At 40.7% G+C, this 15,742-nt stretch overlaps 1 protein-coding gene across 1 annotated transcript in view; it reads right to left on the bottom strand.

The window, feature by feature from the left end:
• The window catches only part of LOC126484896 (dynein axonemal heavy chain 10), a 1,141,797-nt gene that overhangs the window by 352,587 nt on the left and 773,468 nt on the right, over positions 1-15,742 (bottom strand). The window contains exon 46 of the mRNA XM_050108495.1: positions 11,422-11,608. Within this exon, the coding sequence (XP_049964452.1) occupies positions 11,422-11,608 (187 nt within the window). The remainder of the gene's footprint in view (positions 1-11,421; positions 11,609-15,742) is intronic.

The raw sequence follows: 15,742 nt of genomic DNA, 5'->3' as shown, positions 1-15,742 counted from the left end.
TATGTTGTGATACCCACAACCTTGTTGGACACTGCTGTGAAGACAACAATACACCTATGACATAGCTGCCCCACCATCACTGGGCCTTGAACTCCTTGACTACTGCCTGGCCACCTAGGCTCCTGGCAGCCCTGTGCTCTGCTGCCACAAAGCGACCATGATCTGGTGGTGGAATCAAGTCGTCTTCACATGTCCCAGGGCTCAAACTGAGTGTCCCGAGTCAAGTGCCACTGGTGTCTGACACAGCCAACAATAGCCATCCACCCTACAGTGCAGAGTTCAGTGCACTGGATCGCCCAGCCATCACTCATCCATCTTCACCAGGACAACAGCATATACCATGGTCAAACCTGCTATGGGCTCAGTTACATGAGACATCTACAGGTGCCTAACACAGTGCCAGAAAGCGCTCAATATGTGTTGCTGCTAACAAGGATGACTCTTTGAGAACAGTGTACCCAGAGACTAAGTGGTAGCATGTTTTCTGCACTTGCTGAGGTCCCACAGATCAACATCCATGCCCAAGAACACTGCATGATTGTAAATAATAAAAATAAAGGGCATCTATACCCATGGGCTGCCTTCTTCTGCTACTCCTACACTCATCTTTATTAGAGGAGAGTCCCTCACACACACCACGCCATCCTCAAGTCCCTTCACACATTATATAGTAATTCATCAACTGAAAAGGTGATGAGTTACAATATAACATATTCAGATCATCTGACAATGGCTTCATAATACCTCGAAAACACCAATGATAGCATTTGGGTGACTGAGGCTGAAGTATATACAAATTTCTAGGAGAAAGGACAAGATCAGTAATAACTACATAAGAACAGAATTAGCTGTGAATCATTAACAGAGAAAGCTACACAGGAAAAAAAGAAGAATGGAAGGAATACATTGTCAAAGACAAATATACTGCAGCAAGCCTCAAATTATAAAACTTTGAAGGGAAGATCAGTGAACAAACCAGAGAAAAGATATTGAAACTGGAACCTAAGCATATATAGTCAGAAGGAAATGAAGAAGAGGAGGGAGATACCATACACATGCAAACTGCAGAAGGTACATGGAAAAGAGAAACATGAAGGAGACACTGATACACATTATTCTCTTGTCTGCCTTGTAATACACAGACTACTTTCAGGGGATGCCACAGTAAGAGGAGTTCTAGCATTTATCACCTGGATTTTTGAAGTCTCATCAGTTGATTAAGAACAGAAGTACTGTGATACAATTAGATTTTTAAATGTTTTATTAACACATTGGTTGATTAAGAACAGAAGCACTGAGAAACAATTAGATTTGAATGATTTCATCACACAGTTTCATATTAATGTGCCACTAAGGAACCAAGTATGTGTCAGGTTAAGACAACATCAGTGAAAAATGCCTGAATAGCAGTCAGAACCAATGTCAGAACAGAACTGCCACTGGTACACAGTACACTGCACTGTCAACAAAACCAGTTACTTTCTATATTGCTGATGCGAATAAATATGCTATCCTGTGCTGTGTTATGATTATGGAGATTGCACTACAGATCTTACATCTCCCTACAAAAGAAAAATGAATTTTTTTAAATAGGTTTTTTTATAAACATATTTTAAAAATAGAAAATCAAAGAAGTTCTACTTAAATCATAAAATAGTTAATTATATGACTTACATATTCATGATCACTTTTAAGTTGTCCTCAAAATCTTAATATAGGTTACTATTCATACACAAAAACAAAGTAAAATATCTAAAATAGACCATCCAAAACCCCAGTTCACATTATTAAATAAATGAGGACACTAAGATTTACTTTTTCTATATTCATTTCATCTGGTATACATAAAGGTTCTGAAATAGTCAAAAGTAAGTACACGGCATCTGCATTTTGTGTGTGTGTGTGCAAATGTACTCATGTTATAGAATATCTGTGTTTATACACAAATGGCATAGTTTCATATGAAAAATGTTACTCTCATCTTACACAAAAATCCTAACCAAAATGCAACATTTATTTTTATCTTATTCTCAGACAGAGCATAGTATTTATATCTATTCATTACACTCAGTGCATTATTCAAAGGTATACACCAAATTCTTCAAAAGTTACTACCACATTTAAGTTATTGTTCAAACTTAGCAAAGAAAGGAAATGTACTCTGTTTAGTTTCTGATCCTATTGTGAATAAGAACAAAATCAGATGGAAGGATTGATACACACCGTACATATGAGGCACTGAGTCACAGACAGGCACAATGAGAAGGAGTGTTAAGCTTTTGAAATTAGTTGAAATTAGTCCTTCTCCAGTTGGAAATACACACATGCCTTCACACAAGCACAACTCGCTCATACATGGCTACTATCTCACAGAGTTAGAGCCTGACTGCAGTAGTGTCTCATGTAGCTGCAATCTGCTGTGATGGATAACGCGTGATAAGGAGGAACCCTGAATTGGGGTGAGGGGAATGGATAGCAAGTATAGGTGGGGGAAGATGCTAGTAATGCCTGGCAGAATGTGTAAGGCTTGTTGGGGACAGGACAGGGCTAATAAGCACATTATCGGAAGGCTGTGTGTGTGTGTGTGTGTGTGTGTGTGTGTGTGTGTGTGTGTGTGTGTGTGTTTGTGTAGATAGCACAGTGGATAAAGTAGTCATTAAGGAGAAGCACATCATGTTGGACAGCATGTTAAGCAACTGGTACACATCCCATACTGATGAGCAATATTCAAGTATTGATGAAACAAATGTTTTGTTAGCTATTTTCTTTGTTGATGGACTAGATTTCCAGATGATTCTTGCCATTAACTTTAAGTGATCATTCCACTTGAAATTGCTCCACAAGCATACTCCTAGATATTCCATGGAAATAACTGCTTCCAGTGATTTCTGCTTCAAATGGGACATGCATAATGATTCCTTAGCCTGTAAGCTGTCGAAGAATGTATTTGCTATAAATATAATTAGCAAATACTGTAAGGATATGGGTGTACCAAAAACTGCTTATCATGCCCTATTCTCATCACATTTAAACTATGCCGTATAAATATATGGTGTAACAACTAAAGCCAATCTAAGCACATTATTAATACTACAGAAAAAAGTCATCAGAATTATTTGTGGTGCCAAACCTAGAGAGCCATGTCAGAATCTGTTCCCAAAATTAGGTGTGCTTATCATTATAGGCATACACATATTAAAAGTTATATTGCTCATGAAAACAATAAATCCAAATTTCAACTGTGACCTGCACCAGTACAACACAAGGCAAAAGTTCAGATACCATGTAAATAGCCACAGAACAGCTTTATATGAAAAAAATGCACTTTATGTTGGGCTGAAGCTAGCCAATGCCCTACCAAAAAGCCTCACAGCATTTCCTACTAATAAATTAAAAGAACAGTTAAAAAGAATCCCAATTGAAACCCTTTTTATTCCCTAAAACAAAGATGATGTGACTTACCAAACGAAAGTGCTGGCAGGTCCATAGACACAGAAGCAAACACAAACATACACACAAAACTCAAGCTTTCGCAACCAACAGTTGCTTCATCAGGAAAGAGGGAAGGAGAGGGAAAGACGAAAGGATGTGGGTTTTATGGGAGAGGGTAAGGAGTCATTCCAATCCCGGGAGTGGAAAGACTTACCTTAGGGGGAAAAAAGGACAGGTATACACTCGCACACACACCCATATCCAACCGCACATACACAGACACAAGCAGACATTTGTAAAGGCAAAGACTTTCAACAGAGATGTCAGTCTAGGAAGAAGTACAGAGGCAAAGATGTTGTTGAAAGACAGGTGAGGTATGAGCGGTGGCAACTTGAAATTAGTGGAGGTTGAGTCCTGGCAGATAACGATAAGAGAGGATATACTGAAGGGCAAGTTCCCATCTCTGGAGTTCTGACAGGTTGGTGTTAGTGGGAAGTATCCAGATAACCCGGACGGTGTAACACTGTGCCAAAATGTGCTGGCCGTGCACCAAGGCATGTTTAGCCACAGGGTGATCCTCATTACCAACAAACACTGTCTGCCTGTGTCCATTCATGCGAATGGACAGTTTGTTGCTGGTCATTCCCACATAGAAAGCTTCACAGTGTAGGCAGCTCAGTTGGTAAATCACATGGGTGCTTTCACACATGGCTCTTCCTTTGATTGTGTACGCCTTCCGGGTTACAGGACTGGAGTAGGTGGTGGTGTGAGGGAGCATGGGACAGGTTTTACACTGGGGGCGGTTACAAGGGTAGGAGCCAGAGGGTAGGGAAGGTGGTTTGGGGATTTCATAGGGATGAACTAAGGGGTTACGAAGGTTAGGTGGACGGAGGAAAGACACTCTCGGTGGAGTGGGGAGGATTTCATGAAGGATGGATCTCATTTCAGGGCAGGATTTGAGGAAGTCGTATCCTTGCTGGGGAGCCACATTCAGAGTCTGATCCAGTCCCGAAAAGTATCCTGTCACAAGTGGGGCACTTTTGGAGTTCTTCTGTGGGAGGTTCTGGGTTTGAAGGAATGAGGAAGTGGCTCTGGTTATTTGTTTCTGTACCAGGTCGGGAGGGTAGTTGTGGGGTGCGAAAGCTGTTGTCAGGTTGTTGGTGTAATGGTTCAGGTATTCCAGGCTGGAGCAGATTCGTTCACCACGAAGACCTAGGCTGTAGGGAAGGGACCGTTTGATGTGGAATGGGTGGCAGCTGTCATAATGGAGGTACTGTTGCTTGTTGGTGGGTTTGATGTGGACGGACGTGTGAAGCTGGCCATTGGACAGGTGGAGGTCAACGTCAAGGAAAGTGGCATGGGATTTGGAGTAGGACCAGGTTAATCTGATGGAACCAAAGGAGTTGAGGTTGGAGAGGAAAATCTGGAGTTCTTCTTCACTGTGAGTCCAGATCATGAAGATGTCATCAATAAATCTGTACCGAACTTTGGGTTGGCAGGCTTGGGTAACCAAGAAGGCTTCTTCTAAGCGACCCATGAATAGGTTGGCGTACGAGGGGGCCATCCTGGTACCCATGGCTGTTCCCTTTAATTGTTGGTATGTCTGGCCTTCAAAAGTGAAGAAGTTGTGGGTCAGGATGAAGCTGGCTAAGGTAATGAGGAAAGAGGTTTTAGGTAGGGTGGCAGGTGATCGGCGTGAAAGGAAGTGCTCCATCGCAGCGAGGCCCTGGAAGTGCGGGATATTTGTGTATAAGGAAGTGGCATCAGTGGTTACAAGGATGGTTTCCGGGGGTAACGGATTGGGTAAGGATTCCAGACGTTCGAGAAAGTGGTTGGTGTCTTTGATGAAGGATGGGAGACTGCATGTAATGGGTTGAAGGTGTTGATCTACGTAGGCAGAGATACGTTCTGTGGGAGCTTGGTAACCAGCTACAATGGGGTGGCCGGGATGATTGGGTTTGTGAATTTTAGGAAGAAGGTAGAAGGTAGGGGTGCGGGGTGTCGGTGGGGTCAGGTGGTTGATGGAGTCAGGTGAAAGGTTTTGTAGGGGGCCTAAGGTTCTGAGGATTCCTTGAAGCTCCGCGTGGACATCAGGAATGGGATTACCTTAGCACACTTTGTATGTGGTGTTGTCTGAAAGCTGACGCAGTCCCTCAGCCACATACTCCCGATGATTAAGTACCACGGTCATCGAACCCTTGTCCGCTGGAAGGATGACGATGGACTGGTCAGCCTTCAGATCACTGATAGCCTGGGCTTCAGCAGTGGTGATGTTGGGAGTCGGATTAAGGTTTTTAAGAAGATTGAGAGGCAAGGCTGGAAGTCAGAAATTCCTGGAAGGTTTGGAGAGGGTGATTTTGAGGAAGAGGAGGTGGGTCCCACTGTGACGGAGGACGGAACTGTTCCAGGCAAGGTTCAATTTGGATAGTGTCTTGGGGAGTTGGATCATTAGGAGTAGGATTAGGATCATTTTTCTTCGTGGCAAAGTGATACTTCCAGCAGAGAGTACGAGTGTAGAACAGTAAATCTTTGACGAGGGCAGTTTGGTTGAATCTGGGAGTGGGGCTGAAGGTGAGGCCTTTGGGTAGGACAGAGGTTTCGGATTGGGAGAGAGGTTTGGAGGAAAGGTTAACTACTGAATTAGGGTGTTGTGGTTCCAGATTGTGTTGATTGGAATTTTGAGGTTTAGGAGGGAGTGGAGCTGGAAGTTGGAGGTTGAGTAGATGGGAGAGACTGGGTTTGTGTGCAATGAGAGGAGGTTGAGGTATGCTGGAAAGGTTGTGAAGGGTGAGTGAGTTGCCTTTCCGGAGATGGGAAACCAGGAGATTGGATAGTTTTTTGAGGTGAAGGGTGGCATGCTGTTCTAATTTGCGGTTGGTCTGTAGGAGGATGCTCTGAACAGCCGGTGTGGATGTGGGAGAGGAAAGATTGAGGACTTTTATTAAGGATTGGAGTTGACGGGTGTGTTCATTGGCTGAGTTGATGTGTGGGTGAAGGATTAGGTGGGTGAGGGCAATGGATTGTTCAGTTTGGAACTGGTATAGGGACTGATGGAAAGAAGGGTTGCAGCCAGAGATGGGAACTTTAAGTGTGAGGCCTTTGGGGGTAATGCCAAATGTCAGACAAGCCTGAGAAAATAAAATATGCGAGCGTAATCTGGCTAGGGTGAAGGCATGTTTGTGGAGGGAATGTAAATTAAACTTAATGGGGTCATTGTGGGGGTGTTGTGAGGGTGACATGGTATTAGAAGGTGGAAAGTGTAACATGAGGTTGAAATGGAAATGAAAATAACTGGAGAAAGTAACTGGAGATCTGTTGTGGAAAAAGGTGAAAAAGTGTTGGGTAAAGCTGGGCTATGTTGATCCTGTGGTGAACTTGGGTTGGTAGACAACGATGTGCACAAAGGTTAGGTGGTTGTGTTGCCGCCAAAACACGTTAAAGGATGGAGAGTTTCGGGAAAATTTCGAAAAAACGGCGTGTAAACGTGTTAAAAAGAGTGGTTTTGTGGTGGCAGATTATGAAAATGAGGCTAACAATTGTCTGGCGAAGAAATAATGACGTTAAAACCTGTGGGAAGCGGCTAAAAATTATCAGTGATGTAGGAAAAATGGAAATGGAAATAAAGCGAAAGTTATCAGAACTAGACGAAATGGTTGTTTAATAGGTGAAAGGAACTGTTTGTGGACTAGAAACGGTGGATTTTATAGCAGCGGTAGTGTTGAAAGCGGAAAAAAATTTTTGGTTATGGTTTGGAAGTGGGTGACGTATTATTGAGTATATATAGGCGGGATAAAATTGTATAGTAGATTACGGTAAAAAGGAGAAGGTCAATGGACACAGGCAGACAGTGTTTGTTGGTAATGAGGATCACCCTGTGGCTAAACATGCCTTGGTGCACGGCCAGCACATCTTGGCACAGTGTTACACCATCCGGGTTATCTGGATATTTCCCACTAACACCAACCTATCCGAACTCCGGAGATGGGAACTTGCTCTTCAATATATCCTCTCTTCCCGTTATCCACCAGGCCTCAATCTCCGCTAATTTCAAGTTGCCGCCACTCATACCTCACCTGTCATTCAACAACATCTTTGCCTCTGCACTTCCGCCTCGACTGACATCTCTGCCCAAACTCTTTGCCTTTACAAATGTCTGCTTGTGTCTGTGTGCGTGTGTGCGAGTGTATACCTGTCCTTTTTTCCCCCTAAGGTAAGTCTTTCCGCTCCCGGGATTGGAATGACTCCTTACCCTCTCCCTTAAAACCCACATCCTTTCGTCTTTCCCTCTCCTTCCCTCTTTCCTGATGAGGCAACAGTTTGTTGCGAAAGCTTGAATTTTGTGTGTATGTTTGTGTTTGTTTGTGTGTCCTTCGACGTGCCAGCGCTTTCGTTTGGTAAGTCACGTCATCTTTGTTTTTAGGTATATTTTCCCATATGGAATGTTTACCTCTATTAATATTATATATATATTTGTCTTTACAAATGTCTGCTTGAGTCTGTGTATGTGTGGATGGATATGTGTGTATGTGCGAGTGTATACCCGTCCTTTTTTCCCCCTAAGGTAAGTCTTTCCGCTCCCGGGATTGGAATGACTCCTTACCCTCTCCCTTAAAACCCACATCCTTTCATCTTTCCCTCTCCTTCCCTCTTTCCTGATGAGGCAACAGTTTGTTGCGAAAGCTTGAATTTTGTGTGAATGTTTGTGTTTGTTTGTGTGTCTATCGACCTGCCAGCTCTTTCGTTTGGTAAGTCACATCATCTTTGTTTTTTTATATATATATATATATATATATATATATATATATATATATATATATATATATATATATATATATATATATATATATGTGTGTGTGTGTGTGTGTGTGGCAACTTTCCTTCTCATAATATTACTAATACTATATTAAAATTTTCTTTCTCTGATCTGCTATAACAAATGCTACTCTGTCTGTATTCAAAAGGCATCTTACCTGGCCTGTCTAGGGATATATGATTCAGTTGCTCCAGTCTTTGGTGGTACTTGTTCAGAAGAATAGTGCTCCTTTGTGGCCACATGGAGGGTATGTAGGAGGTGGAAGATGACTGGAGAGACAGGACATGGGAGATCTGTTTCTGGACAAGTTGGGAGGGAAGTGCAGTTCTTGAAGGCCTCCATGACACCCTTGGTATATCTGGAGAGGCCTGCTGGTCACTACACAGGTGATGACACTAGCGGTTAGGATGCGTGGAAGAGCCTTCTTGGTATGGAATGGGTAGCAGTTGTTCAAGTTGAGCTATTGTTGGTGGCTGGTAGGTTTGATGTGGATGGAGGTACTGATGTAGCAAGGTCAGCATTAAAGATGGTGGCTTTTTGTGTTGAGGAGTACCAGGTGAAGGGAATGGCAGAGGTGACGTTGACCTTCTGGAGGAATATGGATAGGGTGCCCTGATTCTCAGTCCAGATCACAAAGATGTCTTCAATGAATCTCAACCAGATGAGGGACTTGGGAATCTAGGAGGTTAGGGAGGATACCTCTAGATGGCCCATGAATAAGTTGGCATAGGATGGTGCCATATGAGTGCCCATTATTGTACCACTGATTTGTTTGTCGGTGATGCATTTTCCTGGCTCGTGTGTGTGTGTGTGTGTGTGTGTGTGTGTGTGTGTGTGTGTACGCACGTGCGTGTGCGCACGTCACACGTGCGTTATTGTATCCATTGTTGATGAAGTCCAATGGTAAAAAGCTTTAATTGTAAAAGTCTTTTTGTTGTGACTCTCCACGACTCAGCATCTCCGCTATATGGTGAGTTGCAACTTTTCTTCTCATAATATTGTAAGTAAACTAAAAAGTTTATTGTAATCTTCACTCCTCTCAAATTTTCATAAAAGACTTTGTTTATCGTGGACAACAGCTGCAACTACTAAAGGGGAGGGGGTATAAATTACAAGTGTGGGTGTCGTCTGTGATTAATTGAGTAATAATGAAGTTTTATCTGTTCCAGAAATTGCTTGATTTTGTTGATTTTTGATATTTATGTACAAATAAATTTTTAATCACATTGGGAAAAAGCCAAAGACTGCCCTACAAAGGTGTTTTAGACCAGCAGTGATGATGTATTACCAATAATGATGGGCCGGATTGAATGAAAGTGAAGAGGACTTTACAACTACAACCAGGGACATCAGAAAGGAAAGATAAGTACAAACTATTTGTGAAGTTAAATTGTTTGTAGACTCATGTGCTTGTTAACAAAATGAGTAGGAGTGAAAGCAAAAGTGAGGTAGAAATGAAAGTTGCAAGATCCAGTCAGGATATGCTTGAGCCATTGTATAGGTACATAAGGAAAAGCCCAAACAAACTACGACAAAAATTTAAAACCAGTGATAATAAACATTAGCGCAGCCATTGTAAGCATCAATATAGATATATTTTGCTACGCCAGAAGGTGAATAACAAATGATAAAAACTCCAGTCATTTTTTTTTTTGGTATTCATTAGAGAGACTCAGTCTTTAGTTCTCGTGGCAAGAAGACATTTTTCTTGTGAATCAATGTATTGTTTGAATAATAATCCAATGAAAATACTAAGTCTGAAAATTCGTTTTTTTGCAAATCTTTTCTTCTGTGCATCATCTCAATGTCAGGTCAACAAGTGGCCTGCAACGGAAGAAGAAGCCAGATTAAGAACTGTTATACACACGGTCAAGAGAGAAATACTTATGGCAGAAGAAGATGAATATAACCAAGGACACCAGACGTAAGTTTACAACACCACCGGCTCACAATTTAAGGGATATGTGAACTAAACGTGATAAAACAATTTATTCGCTGCAAAAATCATAAAAAATCAAATATATTTTGCAGTTAATTTTGGCAAAACTAGAGGAAGAGAAGACAGAGATCAATAGTGAATTTAGGGCAGTTAATGATCAGTTAACTGAAATAAGAACTGAAAACAAGAGCAAAATGGACATAATACAAGATCAGATAGGTCAACTTAGTAATCAGGTTTCAGAGTTAAAAAAAATGGGCTGTCAGAGGGGTTAAAAAGTGTGAATGAAAAGGCTGATGTTTCAGAAAATAAATTTATTGTCTTGGAAAATGAGTTTGCAGTGGAGTCAGAAAAACAATCAAAGAATGTTGATGACATCAGAGTTGAACAGAAGGCCACAGTGGAAAAAACTCAACAAAATATTGTCAGTTTAAACCAAAACATATTAAACGTAAAAAACACTATGCAAGCAAATGTAACTATTTTAGGTCAAAAAAGATTGTCATGGGATTTATTGCAAGGACCTGAAAATTGTCTTGAATAATTTTTACAATATGTTGACACACTGGGTAGGGCAGTAGAAAGAAGTATGCACTATAATAATAGGAATGATATAAATCACAATGGGAGTAATCACAGAAACAGAGATAATGGTAACTTCTATCGGGATAAATTTATTTGTATGAAACAGCGATCTAAAGGAATCTCATTTTGTTGTTACATTTCATTTTAATTTAAAGGTGGGGTTTCTTATGATTTTGGAAGTGGAGTTTTTATTTCACATCAAATTACAGCACCCATCGCAACAATTTCTCCATTGACATTAAGGAAGCAGTTGTCTTGCTTATTACAGATAATGAATAAAATTCGTACAGCAAGGCTTGGTAGAAATGCCAGGTTAATTTTTGAGAAGACTGTTTCTCTGCTTTTTACCTCTATGTATTGTGTTCTGTTTGCTGCCATTGTTTCCTGCTTAGATAATGTTCAAAATTTGCATCAATACCCATAATCCTACAGCACTAGATTCCAGCAATTACTATATTTCCTTACTGACAGAAGTTCTTACATAATCAAATGGCTATACAGTGTGGGCACAGCATTATTTAAGACAGCTATATTATCTGGAACACTGTACAAGCAGGAGAGTGAGAGGGTGTTATATAATTACACCTTAGACATTCTTTACTACACAAAATTTCATTATAAGCTGCAACTGTGTAGTCTTTTTGTCCATTACCTGATCTCAGTGATATCAGATTTATCTAAATCAGCTAAGGCAAGACGAGCAGCTTCTAGTGCTGGCATTGCTGCCTTCAGAACTTCCTCTGCTTCTTCCTTCTCTGCCTGAATGACTTTTGCCTGTTCTTCAATCTCACGACCTTTTGCCTCAGCAATTTCCTTCTTACTGCTGGCCAGTGCCGTTGCTGTTAGCATAGAAATAGAAAGTAATCAAATACTATTTATTTAACAAAACTTATGGTGATTTATGTAAAGCATTTAAGGTAAAATATAATGCAACTTTAATAGCAATTGAAATTAATATAAAAATGTGACCAATACTTTCATATTGAATACAAATTAATTTTAGTGATGACTGTTTCAGTACAAGAGAGGAAAGTAGTAACCAACCTTAAAATTTCAAGTTCAGTTGGCAGACACAGATACAGAATTAGTACAAATACAAGCTTTAATTTGCAATGATAATTTCAGAATTAGGTCACATTACTGCAGTAAATGTCAACTTCCCAAGTTAGTGACGACATCATTCAGAAGATATTTACTTGTAACAAATGAAGAGTATAAAATTTGAGGGCAGTGCTTATCTTCAGGAAGTGAAATTCAAAGTACTGCCAATCAGCATATATAAAAGTAGAAAAACCAGCTTAACTTTTGGAACTGTTAGCACCTTTATCAGGGAAAAGATAGGGATACATTGTGGAAGGTTAGAAAGGAGACACAGGTCACTCTGAGCACAGGCTGTGAGTTATCCACCTGTTGTGAGAATGAGTGGACCATCGATGAATTGGAAAGCATTTGAGTAATAATGCATGGTCCAGTCACATTAGTGTGACCACCATCTATGTTCAACGTCTATCAGCATTAACCACTCACAGATGGCAGGTGGCAGCAAAGATGGTAGGGTACACAAAGCCTGTCATGGGGATGAGGAAAACAGTGCAGTCATAGTCACAATGCAGAAACAGAGAGAATTATCAGACATCAAAAAGGGCATGAACATTGGCATTTGGGCCAAGAGTGGAAGCATTTCCAGAAAACCATTCATGCACCACTGTGGTTAAAGTACACCATGCAAGTCAAAATGGCACTACCCAAAACCAGCACCAAACCAACTGAGGTGCACCATGGGTCATATCTGACAGGGGTGAATGATGGCTGCAGGAATAGTACAGGCAAACAGATGAGGAACTGCTGTGCAACTGACCACCCAAAGGAACCAAGGGGATACTAACAGTGTCTCCTCAACAACTGTTTGGTGAACATTCACAGCAGGTGCCTGAGACAAGCGCCCATGCTTGCTGCTGTTCATCAACAATGCAGGCTGGAAATTGCATGCCAGTACCACAACTGGACGTCCACTGAGTCACGACAGATGGCCTTTTCAAGTGAATCACAATCTATGCTCCATCAGGCAGATGGAAAACATCCTGCAACAATCATCAAAAAGAACCAGGCTGCAGGAAGAAGCATTATGGTCTGGGGAATGTTTTTATGGTATACCCTACATGACCTCATCACTCTGGAAGGAACAACAATGGATCAACACCAGTCTGCACCTATCCCTGGGGACCATGTCCATACCTACATGCATTGTGTTTCTCCTTGGTATGATGGCCTCTACCAGCAGGACAATGCAATGTGAAATAGAGCTCTTAATGTACTGGCATGGTTTGAAGATCATAAGGATGACTTCACCATAATCCTTTGGCCATCAAACTTCCCTGAATCAAACCCAACAGCGAAGCTGTTGGACTACCTTGATCAGGCTATTTGCGCCAAGAATCCTTAACAGAGGAACCCAGTGCAGCTGGCCACTCACTAGATTCAATATGGCTCCAAATCCCTGACAGTACCTTCCAGAACCTCACTGGCTCTCTTCCTGCACATCCACACTGCAAACTGTGTGACAGGTTGTTACATTAATGTGGCAGGACTGTGTATATTTCTCCTGTATAGCAGTATTTTATTGTTCTCATCCAGTTGAACTTCAAAAGTGAAAATTTCACCACAGACAGATAATACATAGTGTATCATGGAAGAAGAATGGATCAGGAATCAATAGTTGTCCAGAAAATTTCAGTACAGGAAAGACTAGCTATGGCAAGTGGGGTCTAATTTTTATGCCAAATCAGTTACGAATCACATACATTACTTACCTGCTCCAGAGATCACAACCTGAAGGCAAATCACAGCTGTCACCTCAGACATATACTGTCAACATTAGATGGCAACAACAGCCACCAGAGCTTTTATTCACAAGCAGTCCAAGCAGTGGTGAAGGCATGGTTTTATGGGTGCCATGAGCCAATATTATACGAATCCATTGCAGGAGAGAATGTCAACACAGTGCCACATAACTCCATAATAATGCCAGAGCTACCACAAATATTCCAAACACTCAATCATCACAACTTCCATAGTTTTTAATTATCAAAAATCTGCGTTTTCCAGTCTCATAAGAGAAGGCACACCCTACTGTAAGTGATCAATGAAATTCGGAACACTTCAAAGGCAATAGCCTTGCTCAGAATAACATTCAAAGCACGATTGATGATATATGCAATGTGGTCTTAGAATAACTAGTTCAGACTCCCCTAGACCACCTGGATCCAAATGAGATAGAATTATTTGTATCTTCAAACTGATGAATGGGACATAATATCTTTCAATAGACTGCACATCAGTGAGATCTGACAGAGGAAACCTGCTCCACATGATATTATTCAATCTGTATATTGAGCAAGCAGTAAAGGAAACAAATGAAAAATTTGGAGTAGGAATTAATATCCATGGAGATGAAATAAAAACTCTGAGGTTTGCCAATGACATTGTAATTCTATCAGAGACAGCAAAGGACCTGGAAGAGCAGTTGAAAGGAATGGACAGTGTATTGAAAGGAGGATATAAGATGAACATCAACAAAAGCAAAACAAAGATAATGGAATTTAGTCGAATTTGTTGTAAAAAAGGAAAAATGTCTTTAATGTTCGATGTAGTATCCCTTGGTATTTTTCATGAAGTATGTTTTGTGTACATAGGATCTCCTCGAAGTTAGTTTTTTTTTCAGTTAAGTGCCAAATCTGTATCCTAAAGAAATATACCGTTTTAAATGAAACTGTTTTATTCAGACTTAAAAATTTGCGACAGGTTATGTGCCCAGGCTACATGAAACTGAACAAAATACAGTTTTTTCAAGTTTGATTCAATTCAGTGTGTGCTGGTAGAAGCTACCTGTTGTTGAATCGAGCTGTATGGTAAAAATATGGCTACAAACGGTGACTATAAAGTGATTATCAATAAACTTGAAGAGCCTGAAGATTGGGCAAAATGGAAATGGCATATCTCTATGGTACTCTGTACATATGAACTGGAAGACGTTATTATCAGTATGCGCGATCCTGCAGTGGTGCCTCGGGAACCAACAAGCGAACAGAAGGCAGACACGCAGAATGGCAAAAGAATGATGTGAAAGTGGCAAGTGTGATAGCAAGTGCACTAAGCAAACCAGTAGCTGAACTTGTATTGACGTGCAGAAATGCTGAAGAAATATGGGACAAACTACATGCGAAATTTGAACGTAGTAGCACGCAACGCTTGAACTTGTTAATTGAAACATTCTTCATTGTCAAACGTGAAGAGGCAGAAGATGTTAGCTCACATGTTGCTAACCTACAAAAGTTATTTGTAGATTTAAATGATGAATTAACGAAACATGAAGAGAATATGTTGTATGAAATACAATACTGTCTGAAACCCAGAATTTAAACTTACTTATTGAAAAACTTTCTGCTACTGAACTGCGTGAACAAAGTACAACCGATGTAACTTCAATGGTTGTGTACAACTCACGAAAAAATAAGATGACAAAAGAGCAAGCAAAACAAAAATTTCCATGTAACAATTGTAAACAACTAGGACACTGGGCAGTGGAGTGTCCACAGAAACCTCGTGACTGCAAATAACGAGCGGCAAGGAGAGAAGGTGAGTGAAAATGCTGTATTTTCGTCGTGTGCCATGGGTGCGTCTACTGTAAATTATGTTGATGTAAATAAATGGTATTGTGATAGTGGTGCTACGAAGCATATCACCCCGTATAAACAATACTTCGTCTTGTACAGAGAATTTGATGTTCCTGAAGTGGTTTCATTATGAAGACAAGGTACTAACATGCATGCACTTGGTAAAGTCACAGTTTACATCGAAATAAGACGAAACAATGAATGGTATAGGGCCAGATTGGAAAATGTTTTGTATGTGCCTGATGCAGGCACTCATTTGTTCTCTTCCAGAGCAGCTGCACATCATCATGATAGCTATGT

This window comes from Schistocerca serialis, chromosome 6, assembly GCF_023864345.2.
Source record: "Schistocerca serialis cubense isolate TAMUIC-IGC-003099 chromosome 6, iqSchSeri2.2, whole genome shotgun sequence".
In the NCBI taxonomy this organism is placed as follows: Eukaryota; Metazoa; Arthropoda; class Insecta; order Orthoptera; family Acrididae; genus Schistocerca; species Schistocerca serialis.
Note: the sequence above shows the minus strand (reverse complement) of the source record. Positions and strands in the feature narration are given on the sequence as shown.